At 43.8% G+C, this 20,348-nt stretch overlaps 1 protein-coding gene across 1 annotated transcript in view; it reads left to right on the top strand.

The window, feature by feature from the left end:
* Positions 1-20,348, top strand: part of EGFR (epidermal growth factor receptor) — a 176,920-nt gene that overhangs the window by 106,697 nt on the left and 49,875 nt on the right. The window contains exons 2-6 of the mRNA XM_084797301.1: positions 9,730-9,881; positions 10,763-10,946; positions 13,903-14,037; positions 18,604-18,672; positions 19,494-19,612. Coding sequence (XP_084653427.1) covers positions 9,730-9,881; positions 10,763-10,946; positions 13,903-14,037; positions 18,604-18,672; positions 19,494-19,612 — 659 coding nt within the window. The remainder of the gene's footprint in view (positions 1-9,729; positions 9,882-10,762; positions 10,947-13,902; positions 14,038-18,603; positions 18,673-19,493; positions 19,613-20,348) is intronic.

Raw genomic sequence — 20,348 nt, 5'->3', positions numbered from 1 at the left:
CTCTGTTCCAGTAGCTGAAGCTTGGTGATTGAGCCTCTTTCCACCTTCATTGCATTCATTTAGCATGGTTCTTCATTATGGGATGTCCTACAACTATCCACATTTCATGTCATTTCCTCAAAGGATTATTGGGTTCTTTGAGTCAGTGTTTCTGACTCATCCTCGGCAACTATCTTTGGGCTACTTCCTTAAGCAATGTTGTAGGTCATTGAATGAAGTAAAGCATAAACAGAATAGACAGTCTGGAGCTGTGATTATAGGCTTTGTAAGGCTCCCCATGTGAGTGCTAGGAACCAAACTAGAGTGTTCTGGAAGAGCAGCAAGTGCTTTTGACCACTGGGCACCCTGCTTACAGTCTTATTACTACTCACAGTTACCCCGTGAAGTTAGGTAAAGCTGGTCTCACATTACCCAGTTAGTACACCTAGTGCACGTAACTGGCTGAGACTATGGCAGTCTTGCTAATGGAAAAGTATTTGATGACATCATTGGAAATATATTCCTCTGTCCCTCGTAAAACCGGCCCTCCTGTAACTCAATGAATGAAGAAATGAATGAACAGAAGAAAGAACAACCTCTCAAGCCTGTAGGGAAAACAACAGAGCAAGGTGAACTTGGCTGATTGACTGCTGTGCTGTTCCAGGGTGGCGGCCCCACATGTCATAACACTTGCCGGGCCATATATGGTATCCACATGAATTCTAGAGGAACAGTTCAATCTGCAAGCGAACATCCCAGTGTCGGAACCATTACTCAGCCGCTGTCATCAGAGAGTGAGCAATCAGACCTGAGGAAGATATGAAAGAGCACCTCTGTGAGTTGGGTGGGGACTAGGCCTGGAGTAGAGTGATCTTACAGACCTGCCTCCTTTGACTTCACTTTGCCTTGATGGAGTGACATGAAGGTGAAGGCGCATTGAGGAGGAAGAGACACCACACCCTGGTGGAAACACTCAACCCTCCTGACAGAAGCTCTTAAGGAAACAGCCAGTTGACAGACTAGTGCCACAAGGCCGATGGCAACGTCAGATAGTGAGGGTGTGGATCCCAACCTACCACCAGCCTTTCACACTTCCAGAACGCTTTCTGATGACCAGTCCTCTCCTGCGCAGGGTGAAGGGAGGTCATAGGTTACTGATAGTTGGCAACAAAGGGCATCTTAAGATTCAGTAAAGGGCTGTTTTCATTGAGGCCAACGTGGTCAGCTTTCAAGGCCGATTTTCATGCAATAATTTTTGGCCCCACCTTTCTCCCATTGGTCCTTCTTGGTTCTTATGTGAGAATCATGTATGTTCTTTGGTATCCTAGCATCCCATGATAGCAGGAAACCAATGTCTGGAGCTAGCTTAGATTCTTCGTTGATGTCCTCTGAGGTCTTGTGCGCAAGGGCCCCCTCAGCTTTCAGCCATAGGAAGGGTGCAAGCCTCCTTGAGGTCTTGTCCGAAATCAGAGGAAGGACTTTGAAAACTGTGAGGTACAGTGGCAGTGCAAATGTTAGTGTTGGTTGTAACTCCACACCGCCAGCTATGGTAAAGCCGAGAACAGCAAGCTCTGAACAAATGGGGAAGAAAACATCATCGAAAGGCCACGGAAGCAAAGGGCGGAAGTGGAAGTTTGGCTGGAAGGCTGCTGGGAAGGAAGTATCATTCACTTCGAAAGTATGCCGCTATGTGAAGAAGCAGAGCTAATCGTGACTGAGTGAGCATGTGACATTAGAGGAATAGAACTCAGGCCAGAGAGGAGTGCTGACTCGCTCACGGAGGCAACAGGAAGCTGAGTACAGTGACACCCCCCTAGATTCCTGTTTACACCTCCACGTAGGCAGACTTAAAACCAGGTGCCCTGCTCGGAAGCACTCTACCCCGTTTCAGTTCTAGCTTGCTGTGAGTCTGCTTGTCTTACCATGTGTGACTGTGTTGGGAGTATTTATTCCCCAGCAGTGTAAGTACCCGGGGAAACTGCCTGCTAGGGCAATTTGTTGTTAGGTCCATGGGAGATTCTTAATGCATTAATTAATAGCTCAGCCACAAGACAAATTCATTTCTGATTTACCATTCAACTTCTTGTGAAGAGTGGAATAGATTGTCCTGTGATTTAAGATTGCCAATTAAAGGAACAGTAGAAGGAAGGAATCATTGAAGACATACAAGCAGAAATTATTAGAACTGTTGCTGCTATGGTAAAGCCTCAGGGAGGCACATAGCTTATATTAAGAGAATGACATGATTTGTAAAGCACTTTTTTATCCACAATCTTTTTTTTATTATTTTTCAGATTTTTTAAAATTAAAATGTGTGTGTATGTGTGTGTGTGTGTGTGTGTGTGTGTGTGTGTGTGTGTGTGTGTGTGTGTGTGTGTGTTTAGGCTTGGGCACACAACTACAGTAACCAAGAATGCAGGAAGAGGGTATCAGGTTTGCTGGAGCCAAAATCACAAGCAATTGTAAGCCTTCCCGGGTTAGTGCTGGAGTCCGCTAGAGGAGCAGCAAGTGCCCTTAACCACTGAGCCGCCTCGCTAGCCCCCTGCTCACAACCTTATTACACTCACAATTAACCCATCAAATAGGTAAAGCTCATCTCATTTTACCTGGCTAGCATATTGGGAGGAGTTAATTGCTGGAGATGACATGTGATGAGACTGTGGCCATCTTGCTAAGAGAAAGGTATTTGATGATGTCATTGAAAACACAGTCTTCTGTCCCTCATAAAACTGGCCTTCCTGTAATGCAGAAACTTTACCTGCCTCCAAAGGAAGTGGGATAACATGTACAAAGAGATTCTAACACGGTTATTTGTTTATTTATTTTAGACATTCTAGATTTGTTTTGGCATCATTTAGAGGCTGCAGAGGTGAGTCATGGAGACAGACATCAGCTCGTTTTGATGTTGGCTTTCCTAGCTCAAAATACAAGAAATGTTGTTTTAATGCACTTTGCTTGCAAATATAATTAGGCTGCTTTAGGTTGCCACTCTGTATTCATGCTACGACTTGCAGTGGTTAGCTCTGCTCATTTATTACAGCACACAAAGCAAATTATCAAAATATAAGAGAATGCCTGTCTTTGAGTATTACATCTGCTTTCATTTCTAAGCTGCAGTAGAGATTCAGCTCAACATGCCTCCAAACTGAAAACTATTTTCCAGTCGCAATAGAGAATAAAATAGCAAGAGACCCTCTGAGAAGCATCAGTTTTTCGGTGTGGCCCAATCAACAAAAGCTATGTGCTTTTGAGAGAAACTAAAGGCATGTGCGTGGACCGAAGAAAGTGACGAATAGGGGGGCAGAAGTACAAAGCTTGCGGGTCTAGAGAGAAGCCTGTGCTGATGCCAGTTACCCGGGAAACATTCCCAAAGCTCTGACCTAGGCCTTGTATGATGTGATTTCTGCTTTAAAGTGGCATGCTCTGTAGAACATATGGCAAAGGACAGAAGCAGAGACCATTTCAGAGGTGACAGAGAGATATTTCTAAGAACCCGGTAACTTTGGCAGCCATTACTGTGTAGCTGAGAATAGCAATAAGGCTAAGACAAGTGTGAATTTATTTGGGCACTTCAAAGAGTGACAGTGAATTTGGAGGATTCTAGAGAAACGTGTCCTATGATATGTGTTAATTGGTAGCACAGTGGGCAAGAAGACCTGTCTATGCAATAGTAGCATAGAAGGGCCAGCCCTACCACATAAGCCCAGGACCACTGCACAAAGGAGGCAGTTTCCTCTTACATCTCAATGGTTATCCCATCCCTTTTATCCTCCCATTCCTCCCTCCCTCCCATTTTCTGCTTACTCCCCTCCCCTATGACTGTGACTGAGGGGGACTGCCTCCCCCTGCATATGCTCATAGGGTATCAAGTCTCTTCTTGGTAGCCTGCTATCCTTCCTCTGAGTGCCACCAGGCCTCCCCATCCAGGGGACGTGGTCAAATATGGGGCACCCGAGTTCGTGTGAAAGTCAGACCCCACTCTCCACTCAACTGTGGAGAATGTCCTGTCCATTGGCTAGGTCTGGGTAGGGGTTCGAAGTTTACTGCATGTATTATCCTTGGCTGGTGCCATAGTTTAAGCAGGACCCCTGGGCCCAGATCTGCCCATCATAATGTTCTTCTACTCATTGAATAAAAAGTATATAATGCACCACAAAAATTTCAAAAAGACATTAAATAAAACCTAAGAGAGAGAGAGAGAGAGAGAGAGAGAGAGAGAGAGAGAGAGAGAGAGAGGGCAGTTTCCTTAGAAGAAAGAATAACAAGGCTTTGAATCAGCCCTCAGTGTCTTAGGAAACCACACAGATAACTTCTGTTATTGCGTGTCTGGAATCTGTCACAAGAGCAAAGATTAATCCTCAAAATGCTGGGATGTAAACTGAACCCAATGTACAGAGCAGGATTTCATAAGCCCATTCCTATGACGCTCCAGTGTAGGCAAGACTGCAGTGCAGTGAGCGCACTTGGAGTAAGACTGTGTCTGATGGGGCCAACCTGGCCTGGGAAGGAGGAAGGATGAGGAAGACAGTGACATTTCCTATCATGGTGGGACTGTAGATTGTCTCTGTGTGCCCACTTGATAAACTCATCCTTTCAGCTCATGCACCATTCCTCAATAACAGCCATAAACACAATAAACCATGCCAAGTATACTGCCAGGAGTCAACGTGAAGCTCACTGGTGTTTCCACCTTATGTTAAAATACATCCAAGGAATGGGGTGGATCTGAGCACAAGTGTGATACAGTGCCATAAAGTGCTGACATGGAGCCATCCGTGTTGTATTTCCTTCAGTTCTTACACATATTTGTAAATGTTTGTGAGAATAGCCGGAGGGCCAGAAGCCAGGTGCTCTGATAACCCAAGTCATATAACCTTTGTTCTTGACTAGTAGCTTGCCCTGGGCTTACAGGAAGGAAGTCACATTCCTGGATCCTCTGTGGAACTTTGAAAGCATTCTGATTGTCTCCTTTTCAGATGGACAGCCCTAGCATAATATGAAAGTTCTCTTTTTAATAAACAGCTTAAATATTCAACCCCAAATTTTGTGTTCTGTGAACTTCTTAAGATACAGGGAACTCCTTTTGCCTTCTTTTTGATGCTCTGATCTGATAGTCTACAAAGTAGCTATTTACAGTCTGTAACAATTGAGCAGTGGCTGTGCAGATCTGAAGCTCAGGTGTACAATGGCTGAGGTGCTAGTGTCTGCAGTTGATATTACACTGTGCTAACATTCTCACCAGTGACAGGAATAAAAATCTGTCAACGAAATGAAATTGAATGTTCTTACTTATTTCTCCATTTTCAAAATAATTCTGTAGAGTGTCAAGGAATGAAGAAGAGCTGACATGCAAACCTTCTTCTGGCTTCATAAAGGAAATAGAAAAATCCTTCTTGCTAGAGGTCGGAGAAGCTCTGCAGAAGAGAGCTTGGAATATGAGGCTCAGGCCTCCAATCCCAAAATAGTGATAAAATTGTAGTTGTTATTTTTAATACTTTTATTTGTGTCATTGACACTCCATTTGCTTTCCATCATGGGCTTAAAATTTAACATGCCCTCATGAAGAAGAGGCAGATTTCTTTGAATTTGAGACCAGCCTGGTCTACTTAGCGAGTTTTAAGTACAATATGGTGAGACCATTTCTCAAAACATTATTATTTTAAGATGAACTACTTGGTCTAAAGATAAAGCCAAAAGTACGTTTCATATCAATTGGGAAACCTAGATCAAATACTTCCATTGCCCCACCCAGTGTGTGTGTGTGTGTGTGTTGGTATCTATGTGTGAGTGTATGTATGTTTGTGTGAAAGTGTGTGTGTGTGTGTGTGTGTATGTGTGTGTGTGTGTGTGTGTGTGTGAGAGAGAGAGAGAGAGAGAGAGAGAGAGAGAGAGAGAGAGAGAGAGAGAGAACACTAGGGACTTAACCAGAGACTATTCCATGTTAAATATGTGCCCTTCTACTGAGGTATACTTCCTGCCACTATATCAACTATGCTTATCTTCAGCCTTGATTTCATTTATATGTTACCACCTCTTGGGAGCACAAGAGAAGGCCTCAGAATACACAGAATCATTAATGATTTCTTTTGAAACAAACACTTAACTCCATATATGTCAATAGAGACTTGTCTTTATTGAATAACATAGAAAATCAATTTCTTCCTTATTTTTAAATGCAGATCTATTGGCTGGGACAAGGGGCATTTAGATTGCTTTCAAAATTTATGTACCATATTTAGAAAGTAAAATGCTTTAGGTATAAATTTCAGTCTTTTTCCTCAGACTAGGATTCCCAGAGTGGAATCATGGTTTAGAGTTTAACTTATTTCTTTACACAAGCTGTTCATTGTGTCCAAAAGTATTTTGTGAATTAATATCTATACCAACAATGAGTAATGTTAGATTATCTCCCAAACATAACATCTTTTTTCTGAATATTAAGTAACCTATCCTAACTAGAGATAATAAAGGCCGAGATAAGTATTTACAAATAAGTACTTCAATTGCTGGTTTAGCACTTTGAATATAAGAATGAAACACAAATATATTTTTCTTTCTTTTTTTTTCACGTCTGCTTGACAAAACTTACTAATAGCTTAATAATAAAGAAAAGTCTTGGTGTCAAATGAAGGAAACTGACAAAGAAAGAAGCATCTGGTCATTTAACTATGCTTAAATAGGTTTCTGTGTGCTGAAGAATGCCATCTGAATCGGTCCCAGCTCCAGTGTGTTCTGCATCCCACCCCCATGTGGAGAAGAAGGATAACAGATGTGATGCCTGGGGCCACCATTGAGGATTAGGAACTAAAAGCAAAGGCTACTGCCTATAAATTAAAAAGGTAGCTGTCAATCAGTGGTGTGATAGTGGAAAGGTGGCATATTGTTGTCCAACCTTACACCTACATTTATGTTAGCATCTTAGGGACCTAGAGTCGGTACCTAGTCTTGTGCTATCTGTGTGCATGAAGAGTTAAGCAATTGTTCCAAGTGGAGTCAAACATCAGAGCAAGTCACACTCTTGAATAAAAGTGGAACAGACATATTGGGTCAAGTCAAAGTCATATTTGGAAGAATTATGGAGCTACCCTGTTTTTCTATATGGGAGATAGGGACCAAATCCGGTCAATATTCACAGTTCCTTTGTGACAGCCCTCACATCTGCTGAATTAGTAGGAGAAAATGGAAGAGGAGTAGAGAGATTCCCACAGAGTTAAAGAGGATGAGACGATTGCTTCATAGTGTCTGTAAATGCCTTGGGTTGATTATGTGGTGTCTGAACATGTGCTGGTTGCTTACCGTGGCTCCATCATGCAAGGCTAGACAGATGATGCTCTTACAACAACCCAACGGGAGGGAACAAAGAAGCCTATAAAACAGAAATGTGTATTGTAAAAAAAATACCTGAAGAAAGTACCACTGTGTTGACATTGGCCTTCTTCTGTGCTCTGTCCCCTGGTTACTGTGCTTGTCAAGGGAGCCACTTTGCCAACACAGAAGGATCTGGCCAGTTCCAAATGTAATGTCTAAAGCCAGAGGCCGTATTTCTTCACTCCTGGGGTAATTTTGATTCAAAGTATATCCCTGAACAAGCTCCCTGCTTCAAAAGCTCCAAGCCTCTTTGTTTTGTTATGCTTGCCTAAACATGTCTCCCCCAAAGCAAGGTTGTAAATACCGTTTTATTACTATCCTCTCCTCTGCTTTTAAACATAGACTACCAAGTGCATTTCTGTGGTCTAACTCTGGCCCCTAATTTCTATGTTTTCTTGGATTATCTTTGTGTCTTGACATGCTTCATATTGGCAGGGCATACAAGGCAAACACGAATACCTGTGTTGGGCGGACTAACACAATGTGAAAAAGACAGGAGGAAATGGTGATTTCTTACTAACTACTGCTTTAAAGTGTTGTCTTTTCATTAAAAAAAATTCTTGGTATTCTATAATCAGAACTTTGATCTGTCCCTTGACAATTCAGAGGAATATTTTACATTTCTAGACAGTTGACTTTTAAAATGCCATTGTTTTCATTGATTTTAGGTATACAGATTGTGGTTAGAAAGCATTGCCCATTCAATGTTATGTTTTTGGAGACTCCTCGTCAACACAATAATGTAGCCTACTTGTTTTCTAAGAAGTAACATGCTCATTGCTGCTCCAGCACACAATAAGAAACTTTGCTCAACCATGTTCATAGCAGCCTTATTCATAATAGCCGGAACATGAAAACAGCCTAAGTGTCCCTCAGTAGAAGAATGAATAAAGAAACTGTGGTACATATACACTATGGAATACTACTCAGCTATTAAAAACAAAGAATTCTCGAAATTTGTGGACAAATGGATTGAGCTAGAAATGATCATAATGAGTGAGTTAACCCAGAAGCAGAAAGACTCAAATGGTATATACTCACTTATATCTGCATACTAGCCCAAGGGGCATGTCCCACAAAAGCCTTCACTTACAAGGAAACTGGGACAGAGGGGAGGACATCCTATTGGGACTCTAGATGAGAGAAGCATGGGAGAATGGCAAAGTAGAAGGATCCAGAGGGTCCTAGAAACCTACAAGTAGAACATTATGATAGGCATATTTGGGCCCAGGGGTCCCGCTCAAACTAAGGCACCAGCCAAGGACAATACAGGCAGTAAACTTTAAACCCCTACCCAGATCTAACCAATGGGCAGAACATTCTCCACAGTTGAGTGGAGAGTGGGATATGACTTTCTCACGTACTCTGATGCCTCATATTTGACCATATCCCCTGGATGGGGAGACCTGGTGGCACTCAGAGGAAGGATAGCCAGTTACCAAGAAGAGACTTGATACCCTATGAGCATATACAGGGGGAGGTAATCCCCCTCAGGAACAGTCATAGGGGAGGGGAATAAGGGGAAAATGGGAGGGAGGGAAGAATGGGAGGATACAAGGGATGGGATAATCATTGAGATGTAACAAGAATAAAATAAATAAATAAATAAATAAAATGCTCATTGCATTCATATGAGCTCACCTTGAAACTGTATCACCCTCATAGAACAGATGGGTTTATTTCTCTGCAGGCACTCTTCAGTCTATCCTGTTTTAAAGACTTCTATGGTTAATCTTGATTGTCAACTTGACAAGATTTAGAATCACCATAGAAACAAACATCTAGGCATGTTTATGAACAACCTTCTAGATTAAGCTAATTAATGTTCAAAGTTCTACCTAAAGGTAGGCAGCACCATTCCATGGCTTGAGTCCCGAGCATAAATGAAAAGGAGAAAGGCAGCCATGTGATACCCATCTTTCTGCTTCCTGACTGTGGATGCAGTGTGACCAGCTGCTTTCAGCTTTTGTTGCCCTATCTTTCCCACCATAGCCAACTTTCTTCCCTGGAGCTAGAAGCCTGAAGGGACTCTCCTTAAGGGACCGCTGTCAAGTATTTTTGTCACAGAAACAAGATAACTAATGAATGCAAAACCTCTACAGAGTTTCCATCCCCCAGCCCTTTAAACTTTTAATGTTTTGTTTCCTCTGTATCTTTAATATCACATGATTGCATGCATGACAGGAATGAGTTTTTGCCTTACTATGGATTACAGCTGTGTAAACTGAAACATTTCTTACCACATCAGTGTTGTGGTGGCCTTGATCAAAGTTGACTGTAAGTCAGTATGGCTCACAAAACTGACAAATATTGTTTTGTTGTGGTTTGCTACCTCAGTCAGCATCCTTTAAGAGACATCTTTCCTTTTTTTTTTTCTCCTAGTTTGCCAAGGAACAAGTAACAGGCTCACCCAACTGGGCACTTATGAAGACCACTTTCTGAGCCTCCAGAGGATGTTCAACAACTGTGAGGTGGTCCTTGGGAACTTGGAAATTACCTACGTGCAAAGGAATTATGACCTTTCCTTCTTAAAGGTTCGTTCACTGAATTTGGCTGTCCTACTGAACCATTACAGAATTAAACATGAGCAGACAGAAGCTGTGGCAGAATTTGACTTGAGGTAGACATACTTCATCTTAGGGAAGCCACAAGTGCAAGACACCACAGGTGAGTTTCATGAAAAGTCCACTCTGCCAGTGAGGAATGTTACTTGTGGAAGGTCAAGTTACCTGCCAAAAAGAAGATGAGACAGAAACCTGTCTGACATTCCATGGTCCTCATAGACACTAACATTGACTGCTGGCCATTGTCTCAGCCAGATGGTGTTGACATACTAGCTTCCCAAATAATAATAATAATAATAATAATAATAATAATAATAATAATAATAATAATGATAAAATTTCAAAAACATAGTTTTGTGGTGAGTACCTATACACGTGCATAAACACTTATGCCATAGCTGATTTCAAGCTATCAGGAATTTATAAGTTTCACAAACTTCCTAAATATTTCTACTGAGCCATTAGGAGTCAGCTCCGAAAGCTTCAAGTTTGCAGACACTTGAACTTTGGTTGGGTTTATTTTGCCTTTGTTTCTTTCTTATTTTTTCTCCCTTTATTCTCCATGCCCCGCCCCCACCTTATTTTTTTCCTTTCACAAGAAATCATGAGAGATAAATTCAAGTAATTCTTTTTACTTCCATTTTCACTTGAGCGAAAGTGGGAGTCACAACATGTCAAATGATACACGGTTCTTTAATACGGAGTTCAGTTGCAAACCCTTCACCCAAGTGCAATCGTCTAAGTGTCTTGCATTTATCTACTAGGTGAATGTTATTTTGAAATTAAATGGGGCCTCTGGACCCACTTCTTATTTTCTCCAGAGCAAAACAAAGCTGTGTTTTCTCTCTCAGACCATCCAGGAGGTGGCCGGCTACGTACTTATTGCCCTCAACACAGTGGAGAGGATCCCTTTGGAGAACCTGCAGATCATCAGAGGAAATGCTCTGTATGAAAATACCTATGCCTTAGCTGTCCTGTCCAACTACGGGGCAAACAGAACTGGGCTCAGGGAACTGCCCATGCGCAACTTACAGGGTAAGTGATGGACATCAAAAAGGGGGGTGGGGGGGGTACTCTAATGGCTCTTGGCAACTCTTTCTCTTCAGTTAATCCAAACTCAGAGAAGATGTATTCATCCAACACATGTACCAAGTGCTGTTTGAAAGATTCACCAGGTACCGGTTACATAGATGGTAGGCGATGAAATGGAAAAAATCAGGTAAAAATCAGTTGTTCTGCAGATGAGGAATAATGTCCAGAGATAGTGAGAAATGACCGTGTTTTCAGAAACCCAGTCAACCTTGGTGGGTGAGAATTTGTGTTAGTGGGAATTAAGCTTGAACCAGAAGCAGAGAGAGCATGCACCCACCCTCTCATCCTGCAGGGACCCCTTCCAAGACAAAAACCAGATGTCAGAAACATCAGATACCCCAAACCATACACACTGTGTTTTTTTTCCTCTATCCATATGCCTCTCATTATTCAACCCATTGGTTGGGCACAGCAAAACCCTAGCAACACTAACGCAAAGCAACAGGGAAACAATTGGGGCACTACGCTACGACAAAAGCTTCTGAATTTGGTCATTTGATGTCATTCCCAAAGTGGACCAAAAACAGTTGGATGTGGAGACGGCAAAACCGTTCATTGAGGTGGGGCAGGGGTGGGAGGGCTGGGGGGGGCGCCTGGTGTACATAACCTTTTGCCATCATTGAGAAGCAGGTTTTAAGGTTAATACTGTCGTGTGGAAACTGGGGTGTAGGTTAGGAAGAGGAGAAAGGGGTGTGACAGTAGAGAGGAAATGGAGGAAGGTGGTTGAGGTGATGAGGACAGTGATTCTATCCCCGCACTTCATGGAATGCTTTTCAATCAATAACTCCATAACAGCAGGTGTTATACCCGGGCATTTTTATAGATAAAGGAATAGCAGTAAGATAAAAACCGTTCCCCAAAGCCGTGGGCCCCGGACTTGTTCTTTCACTCCTGTGGGCCCTGCAGTTCTGCCGGGGAAGCAGTGTGGATTGGAAGGGGGATGAGGTGAAGAAAAGAGACCGCAAAGTAGAAGCGTCCTGGTGTGTGGAGCTAGGATGTGGCTACACAGCTGAAGCTAGGAACACAGCCAGCCAGACACTTCCTTCCCCAGCCCCCTGCTTTACCACCCTATAAACTGCCTTCAGGATTCCCACCCACCGCTTTAACTGCTCTGAGCACCCACGCATGTCTCTGAATTTGTGCTTGCATTCGTCTCTCCCCTACACACACTGCATGAAATGGCCTGTTTGGCACTTTTCGGCATGCCTTGTTCTGCCCATCTTGCCTCACACGTGTGAGGAAGCCAGGCACCAGCGGGTGTCTCCTGGAGCCAGGCTGTCTGTGTTCCAGCCGCAGCTCCATCACTCAGTAGCCCAACAACAGCTCTGCAGATATGCCTTCACCTGTCTCTTGCTCTGCATCCCAGCGCCATCATTTCACAAGTGTAGGACCCACGCTTGCTAACACACTCCCTCGTTGTCGACAAAATCAGCCGTATTACCACGGGCAAAGAATGCATCAGCCATTTGAGTTCCTTCTTTGTTGTTGTTGTTGTTGATGTTGTTGTTGTTGTTGGTGGTGGTGGTGGTGGTGGTAGTGTGTGTGTGTGTGTGTGTGTGTGTGTGTGTGTACTACCACTGTACTATCCGTATTTTTATAATTAATGTTAATAGTTGTCCAGGTCCCAGGTATTCAGTAGAGATCTGATGTAACAGCTGAGCATTTCCTGACTGTTAAAATGAAAACAATAGATTTGGCTTTCTACTCATTTCTTTTCCCTGTTCAGTTAGGAGGTGGCTACTGAAGCCCCCGTGCCACCTCTGCTGCCCACTGCCGACTCGACTCTCCCCTCTCTGTGGCTCCTTGTCTCCTCTCTGGCCCATCACCGGAGCCTTGATGTGCCTCGCCTATGCTGCCGAGGTTGACTTCTTACCTCTGGTTCCTCTTGTTTCTTTCTCCTGTCCTGCCATCACCTCTACTTTCCAGGCAGAGCTCCACAGCCCAGCCCTTTGTGGCCTGCCCGTCTTCCCTCTGGTGTTTTTGTATCCCTTGTCATCCACAGAGAGAAATGTCACCTGGGCCAGATCTGCAGTTGTGCTTTGCATCTCTGTCTGCTGCTGGAAGCCTTCAGCACTTCCAGCTTCCCTTTCCTCTAAATTCTGCTTTATGTGCCGATCCCCTTTCCTGGTCTCCCTAGCAGTCTCTGCAAGCTTTCCCAGAGAAGCCCACCCCCCCCCGCCCCGCCCCTGCATTTCCATGTCAGCACTGGGTGCACCCAGAAGCTTCTATTCCCTGCCTGTGGGATGCTGAGGTCACTTTTATGCCTGTAGTTGGGTTTCTCCACATTTATGTTTTCTAAAGTTTCATTAATTATATGCATATCTGTGGGAGTGGGGTGTGCCCACGGGTGTAGATGCTCATAGAGGCCAGAAACGTTGCATCCCCCGGAGCTGGAGTTATAAACCACCCACTGTGGGTGTTAGGAACCCAGCCCAGGTCCCCTGGAAGGGCAGTGTGTGCTCTTAACAGCCGAGTTGCCTGTCCAGTCTTTTCCTCACATTTAATTGATAGCCTTTTGGATCTTGCAGAGGAGTAGTGGAGGGAATGCCTAAATGTCAACTAGCCCGAGCTCCAGTCCTCCTGTCTCCTTTGTTTGTGGCTGTGGCAAATCTACCTCCTTGTGCGTTTCAATTCTCAGAGAGAAGCCTGCAAGTTAAAGGCATCTTTGTGGGCCAGAGCATCTGCGGATTTTGGGGTACATGAATCACCCCCATGTTTCCGTCTTGCCGTACTGTTGTGGCTCTCTCCCTTTGTGCGGGGTCGACTTTTCTCAGCTCTCACTTTGTAAGGTCATCCCATTTCTCCTTCTTCCTCCGAGCCGCTGTATAGGAACGAGTGCGCGCGCTGTGTGAGTGAGTAGGAGCCGAAGAGTTTGCTTACTGTGGTTCCATTCATACAGAGATCCTGATTGGTGCCGTGCGGTTCAGCAACAACCCCATCCTTTGCCATGTGGAGACTATCCAGTGGAGGGACATCATCCACAATGACTTCCTGGGCAACATGTCAATGGACTTACAGAACCATCTGAACAATTGTAAGTGCATCATTCACTCACTCCTCCCCCCGCTGGCATTGGATCCTCTGGTGGGCTGAAGGGGGGAGGGGTGGAGACAGTGTTGGGGTGGGATGGAGAATGTTTAGAGCACGTTAATTGACATAAGTAGTTAACAAGTGATGTTTCCATTAGAGGGGATGTTATGCAAGACAGTAACATAAGAATTTTTTCTTTCACTGTACACAACAACATCCATCATTCCTGGGGTGGTAGAACCTTTGTGAGGCCATTAGCCAGAGGGACCCTTTCTCTGTGATACAAGTTGCAGTGACAATCATGCTGGTACAGCACATCTCCCCTTTCGCCTCACAGACATTGAGCAGTCCCGTGTGCTGCTGACATGTTCCTGATTCTCACAGTGGCACTCAGGTTACCCAGGTCCCATGGGCTCTGCTCATCAGTGTAAACATCCTAACATAGAACCACAGCGAATAGAGTTGTCCGTATTTTCCTAAGTGGTCTCAGCTCATCCATGGCCCACTCCCCAGGAGTTCCCCTGCAACAGAGGGTCTTACAGAGGACCAGAACTAAGCTTAGGGACACAACCTGTGGCCTTGGCTAACACTGTGTAGGCATCTCTGGAATGACATGTTTTCACTTAGCAAACTCCGCCCCGCCCGTTCTTCCTAATAGCACTGATCTTTCAACAGTTTAAAGTAAGGCACGGCCCCATTTCCTACTTTTCTGTTCCAGTCACCACGGGCTGCACACACGCTGAGTTTGGACCCGAGGTAGAGCTGGCAGAGATCAAAAAAAAAAAAAAAAAAACAGCAACAACAACAACAACAAAAAAGCAAAACAACTAAAACGGTTTTTTTTACTTAGTTGCTTTATCTTTACTGTTTAATTGATTAAAATAGTTGGGTTGAAAATTCTAGAAACTCTCTCACCTTAGTCATTTTAAGTGACATTTTAGTAGCATCTGGTTGTGCAGCCCCAGTCACCGTCCATCTTCAAATCTTACAAATCTGAAACTCTGAGCTCAGTAAACAGTCATGACCTATTTTCCTTGTCTCCTAAGCCCTGGCCAAGGCAGCCCTGCCCTGCTTTCTGCTCCTATGAATTTGACTACCGTATGCGCCCCATGAGAACAGAACTGTACACTGTTTGTCTCTTCGCATCGGCTTTACTTTCATTTAGTTTAATGTCTTCAGAGTTTGTCCATATTGTAGTTCACGCCAGGATTTTTTTTCCTTTCAAAGCTCATATGCTTTCACTACATTCTGTCTGTCTGCTTGTGGGCACTTGGGTCGACTCTCTGAATAATATAATCATGAGCGTGGGTAGTGAATCTTTTGTTTTATAAATATATATTCTACCAGATACTCACTGTGACACTGACAGTGTAAGAAACCAAACAGTATTTTACAGTGTTTTTTTAATTATTATTACTCATGAAATCAAGGCTAGTGGTTCTTAAGCATTTTGATGTACAGTATGAGAATTAGTATTTACAATACTACATGGAAAGCCTATAGAGCTGAATTTGCCACAGATAAAATCAATTAGCACATAATGGCCTGTTTACACTTACTGGTGTATGGAAAACCCACAAAGGAATGTTGAAAAATAGTATACAAGATTCAAATGTTTTAACATTTGATCTCTGAACCAGTAAGATATTAACTTAATAACAAATTTAGCTTTCTGTTACTGGAAGTGCCTAAGACAATCAACTTCAATGTAGGGAAGGGTTACTTGAGCTCGCAGTTTTCCGGTTTTACTTGTGGGTAGTTGGCTCTAGAGTTCCTGAGCCTGTGGTGAGCCCGTCTGCCATGATGGTGACATGAGGAGAGGTCAGGATTCTCTTGTCCCTTCATAGATGCAGCCTTCGATGACTGGGATTTCAGAACTCCCATCTCTTATTTAATATAGTATTTTTAAATCTATTATCTGAGAATTACATACATGGATACAAGGAATTTTGATCATATTCAATCCCCTTATCGTTCTTCCAACTCCCCTGTTCCCGGTGTTTTCTGTCATATCTTTTGTATTGTATTTCATTTCATTTTACTGGCTTTTTGAGACAGGCCTTCTCTGTGTAGCCTTTGTCCTGCATTCATTTTGTAGACCAGGCTGGCCTCAAACTCACAGCAATGCACCTGCCTCTGCCTCCATGAGTGCTGGGATTAAAGGCGTGCTCTACCACCCTAGCTTGGTTTGTTGGTTTGTTTGTTTGTTTGTTTGTTTGTTTGTTCATATCTTTTGTAAATAGCCCACTGGATACAATTAGTGGGGCACATACATGCATGGGTGTGAGACATCTACTGGAGCATGCTTAACCAACCAGGGCCACACCCCTAAAAACAACTGGCTCTCCCTCTTCCAGGAACCAGGGGTTGGGTTCTCTGGTCCTTTCTCCCACCCACGCTCAAATGTTGACCAGCTTGGTCTCCTGCAGGTCCTGGGTAGGCAGCCACAGCGGCTGTGGGTCCATGAGTACAACAGCCCTGTAGCATGCAGATGATGCTGTTTCTCAGCAGTGCTCCATGGGCTCTGGTTCTTCCATCTGCCCACCCCATTCTCTGTGATCTGCACTGAGTCTTGAGAGTGAGGGCTGTGATGCAGCCATCCTGTCTGTGGCTGAGCAGTCCACAGACACGTTCTCTCTGCACTTTGTGAGTCTCTGTAGTAACTGTCGTCTACTTCACAAAGAAGCTTCTCTGGTGAGGGCTGAGCACTAATGGGTATAGAGATAAGGATTTCAAGGGCGGTTTGATCCTATGTCCGTTTAGCAAAATAATAGCAATGAGTTCTTCCCTAGGGCTTAGGAGCTCCTCGGCCATGGGTTCTTGGCCAGATTTACAGTAAGAGGCATGTGTTTCCTTGTGTGGAGTGGGTCCTAAGTCCCACTAGAGAAGGGTTAGTTTCTCCTCATAACGTTCATGTACCCATGGGCACATCATGCCAGGGTGGTCATTAGTCCCATCTCTTAAAGTTCCTATAACCTCTCTGGGCCATAAAGCCTTTAACACATGAGCCTCTAGGGGCCATTATACAGCCAAACTGTAGAACTAGTCATAAGGATAAGCCTAACTGAATCAAAATGGCATAAGCAAGTGACGCTTCAAGTAAGAATTGACTCTCAGCAAATTGTTCTGTAATGGCAACAATTAAGGGAGAAATAGGAAAAGTGTTATGGCTATAACAGATATAAGAGGGGGAAAAACGAGTAAGGAAAAGAGAGATACACAAATTAGAAGATGGGCAAGCTCTGTCTCCTGTGTCTCCGTACCTTCTCCTCTCCTCTGCTGACAAGTGGTTTGTAGACACAGACTTCCTGTGAGAACTTAGCATCTCCTCTTTAACAGCAGGAAGAACAGTCTTAGGAGGTGATTTTAAGTGTTTTCTAGGCGAGGCACCTGAGATTCAGAGAGCAGCCCGCTGTGACCAGTGCACACTGTGTTGATGAAGTTTACAGAGTGAGGCTTTAAGAGTGGATTTACATGAAAGAAGATAAATAAATGTATCAGCTATTCCACACTTCAAAATAATTTCAAAATATCTATTAATTATATGTAGTAAAATGTGCGTGTGTGCATACATACACACTTATACATATTTATAGTACATTTCTGGAGATATATAGATATAGATATAGATATAATATCCTTAGAAGAAAACGTGAGCCATGAGGATGAATATTTATAATACCAAGTTGAAAAGCCAAATTCAGACACCATCAAATAAGCTTCCACGGGAAATAAAGTTATATTTTATATTGTATGATGCATTATTGCCCAGAGCATACTAACAGCTTAGAAAGAATGGTAAGTACATAACACCACAGAGGGAAAAAGAAAGAAAGAAAGAAAGAAAGAAAGAAAGAAAGAAAGAAAGAAAGAAAGAAAAAAGAAAAACAAATCTGCTCCACAGAAATTTTCAACCAACTCTTTGGCCAACACTTCGGTCTTCACACTTCTCTCAGTGTAGAACTAAGAGATTAAAAGCCTTTGTAGCTGCAATTTGATGTTGACCAAATACAAAAATACAAAACTTTACTAGTTACAATGATTTCCAGGCAGTAGCATGCCAACTGTTAACTGAGGTTTTAGGTAGTTAGCCAAGTGACTCACAGAATCAGAATGTGCACTTCCTGTGCCATGTTCAGCACCACTCCATGGCTCAGAGGAGAGGCGTGTTCGTCTACCAGCCATGGTTTAACACCCCTAAACATCCAGGGGTGGTTGCCCCACCCAGTCAGTCCAGACTGCATATGGTAAGGTGAGTAAGCTTATACTCAGCCAAGCTGGTTGCGGAAGCCCACGAAGGTGGCACCTCTGGAGCCCTAAACTAATGTAGATTTGTCATCTGTGTGGCTGTGACAAGTCCATAGGTACTGTCTCTCGGGTTCCACAGCTGAAGTGCACAAGTCCTTCAGTTTATCCTACTAACCATCCAAGCCCACTGTGAACACAAAGCTTCCAAGCTCTTCCCTGTTTCTAGAACATTCTCTAGGACCTGAAGAGAAGGGTCATCGGCTCCATGCCATTTGTTCACTTTTACTGAACTACGCATTTAACTACTAGGTTTTTATTTCAGGCCAAAAATGTGATCCGAGCTGTCCCAATGGAAGCTGCTGGGGAGGAGGAGAGGAGAACTGCCAGAAACGTAAGTCTTCAAAGGCCAGGGCCTGAGACACATGCGCCCAGTGAGCAGAACCCATGCAGAATGTGGTCCTCATCTCCTACACCTTGGTGACTTGACAAGTACAGGAGCTTGGCCAAAGACCCAGTGTTAACTGTTTCATGAACAGACTTGCAAGCTTCATAGCACACAACTCTCTAAGGCTTAGGATTTGGGACAATCTACTCTATAATTAAATGCCTAAAAGCCAACCACCCAGGCACCCATGGTGAGACACAAGATGCCCTGTCCACTGTTCCCACTTTCCCCTTTCCTGGTACCAACTAGTACAGAAGTTTGACAGCGTTTCTCCAGGGAACATATGTGTGAGTCCTACTTAGGAAAAAAAAATATTTCATTTACTTCAATGTGGCTGCTGGCTCGCCCAAAGAACAGGGGAGTGTGCTAGCTTCAAAATGGACCATAGTTCATTGCCTTTGTGACTTAACTATCATGTTCCTTTGAACACTACTTCCTTCTCGGTGCTCCTCTGGTGCTCCGTGTATGCTTTCTGTATTGCTAGAAATTTTCTACCTAATATGTACTCATTCGAAAGGTCTGATCAGAGTTGCTCTAATCAGTTCTCCTAAGTGATTCAAAATAAATGATAAGAAAAGTATACCAAGGGGCGAACGTTGTGATTATATTGTTTGGCTGAACATGAATAACGGGAAACCTGTTCCGCTGTTGGTAAACCCATCCGCTTCCCCATTCGCTTCCTTCCGCTCCGTGCAAGCAGTCCTCGGTGCCCCTAGAAGATGAGCTGCCACCTAGATCCAGCTCACTGGTGACCTTTTCCTTTTCAGTGACCAAAATCATCTGCGCCCAGCAATGTTCCCGGCGTTGTCGTGGCAGGTCCCCGAGCGACTGCTGCCACAACCAGTGTGCCGCTGGCTGCACGGGGCCCCGAGAAAGCGACTGCCTGGTAAGACTCTAATTACTAGGAGCTAGAACTGTGGACTTGCTCGCCACCTGACTGTGACAGGGGCCTTCCTGTGGGAAACATTTTAAGTGAGTGTCTCGTCATAGCCAACAGGGGCAGCATTGTGGCAAATGCAGAGAGCTGCTCCTGTCAGATCCCCTGAGAACGGTCCACAGTCACACAGACCTTTGGGCAGCATGGCACTGGAGTCCTCTGATCTTCATCACTCTACTTTGCCCATCATATTTTGATGCCTTCTGGGGCCGCTCCCCTGCCCTCCCCCAACCCATGATGTCTCCCCCACCGCACCCCCACCTCCACCGCCGCCACTTCTGAAGAAGCTCTGGCGAAAGTTCTACTGTTAACTTTGCAGACATCAGGGGTAGTGAGTGTGATTCCTGGCATCAGTACCAGGCCAAGGAAGGTCCCATCAGGGTCTAGAAAAGGAAGGTCTACCCTAAGCTAGAGTCTAGAATATTCTTTGGTTTCTGGAAACAGAAGATTCTTAAATTCCAGAAACTAAACCTGGCCCCAAGGGTGAATTTATTATTATTATTATTATTATTGTTATTGTTGTTGTTGTTATTGTTGTTGTTGTTGTTATTGTTATTGTTGTTATTATTATTATTATTATTATTATTATTATTATTATTATTATTATTATTTTGAGTAGAATGGGCTGATTCTAATGAGCAAGCAGCCCAGGAAAAAAGAACTGTTAATGGAGTTCTTCAGAGGA

This window comes from Acomys minous, assembly GCF_964271855.1.
Source record: "Acomys minous genome assembly, chromosome: 10".
Lineage (NCBI taxonomy): Eukaryota > Metazoa > Chordata > Mammalia > Rodentia > Muridae > Acomys > Acomys minous.
This window is presented reverse-complemented; position numbering and strand designations above follow the sequence as displayed.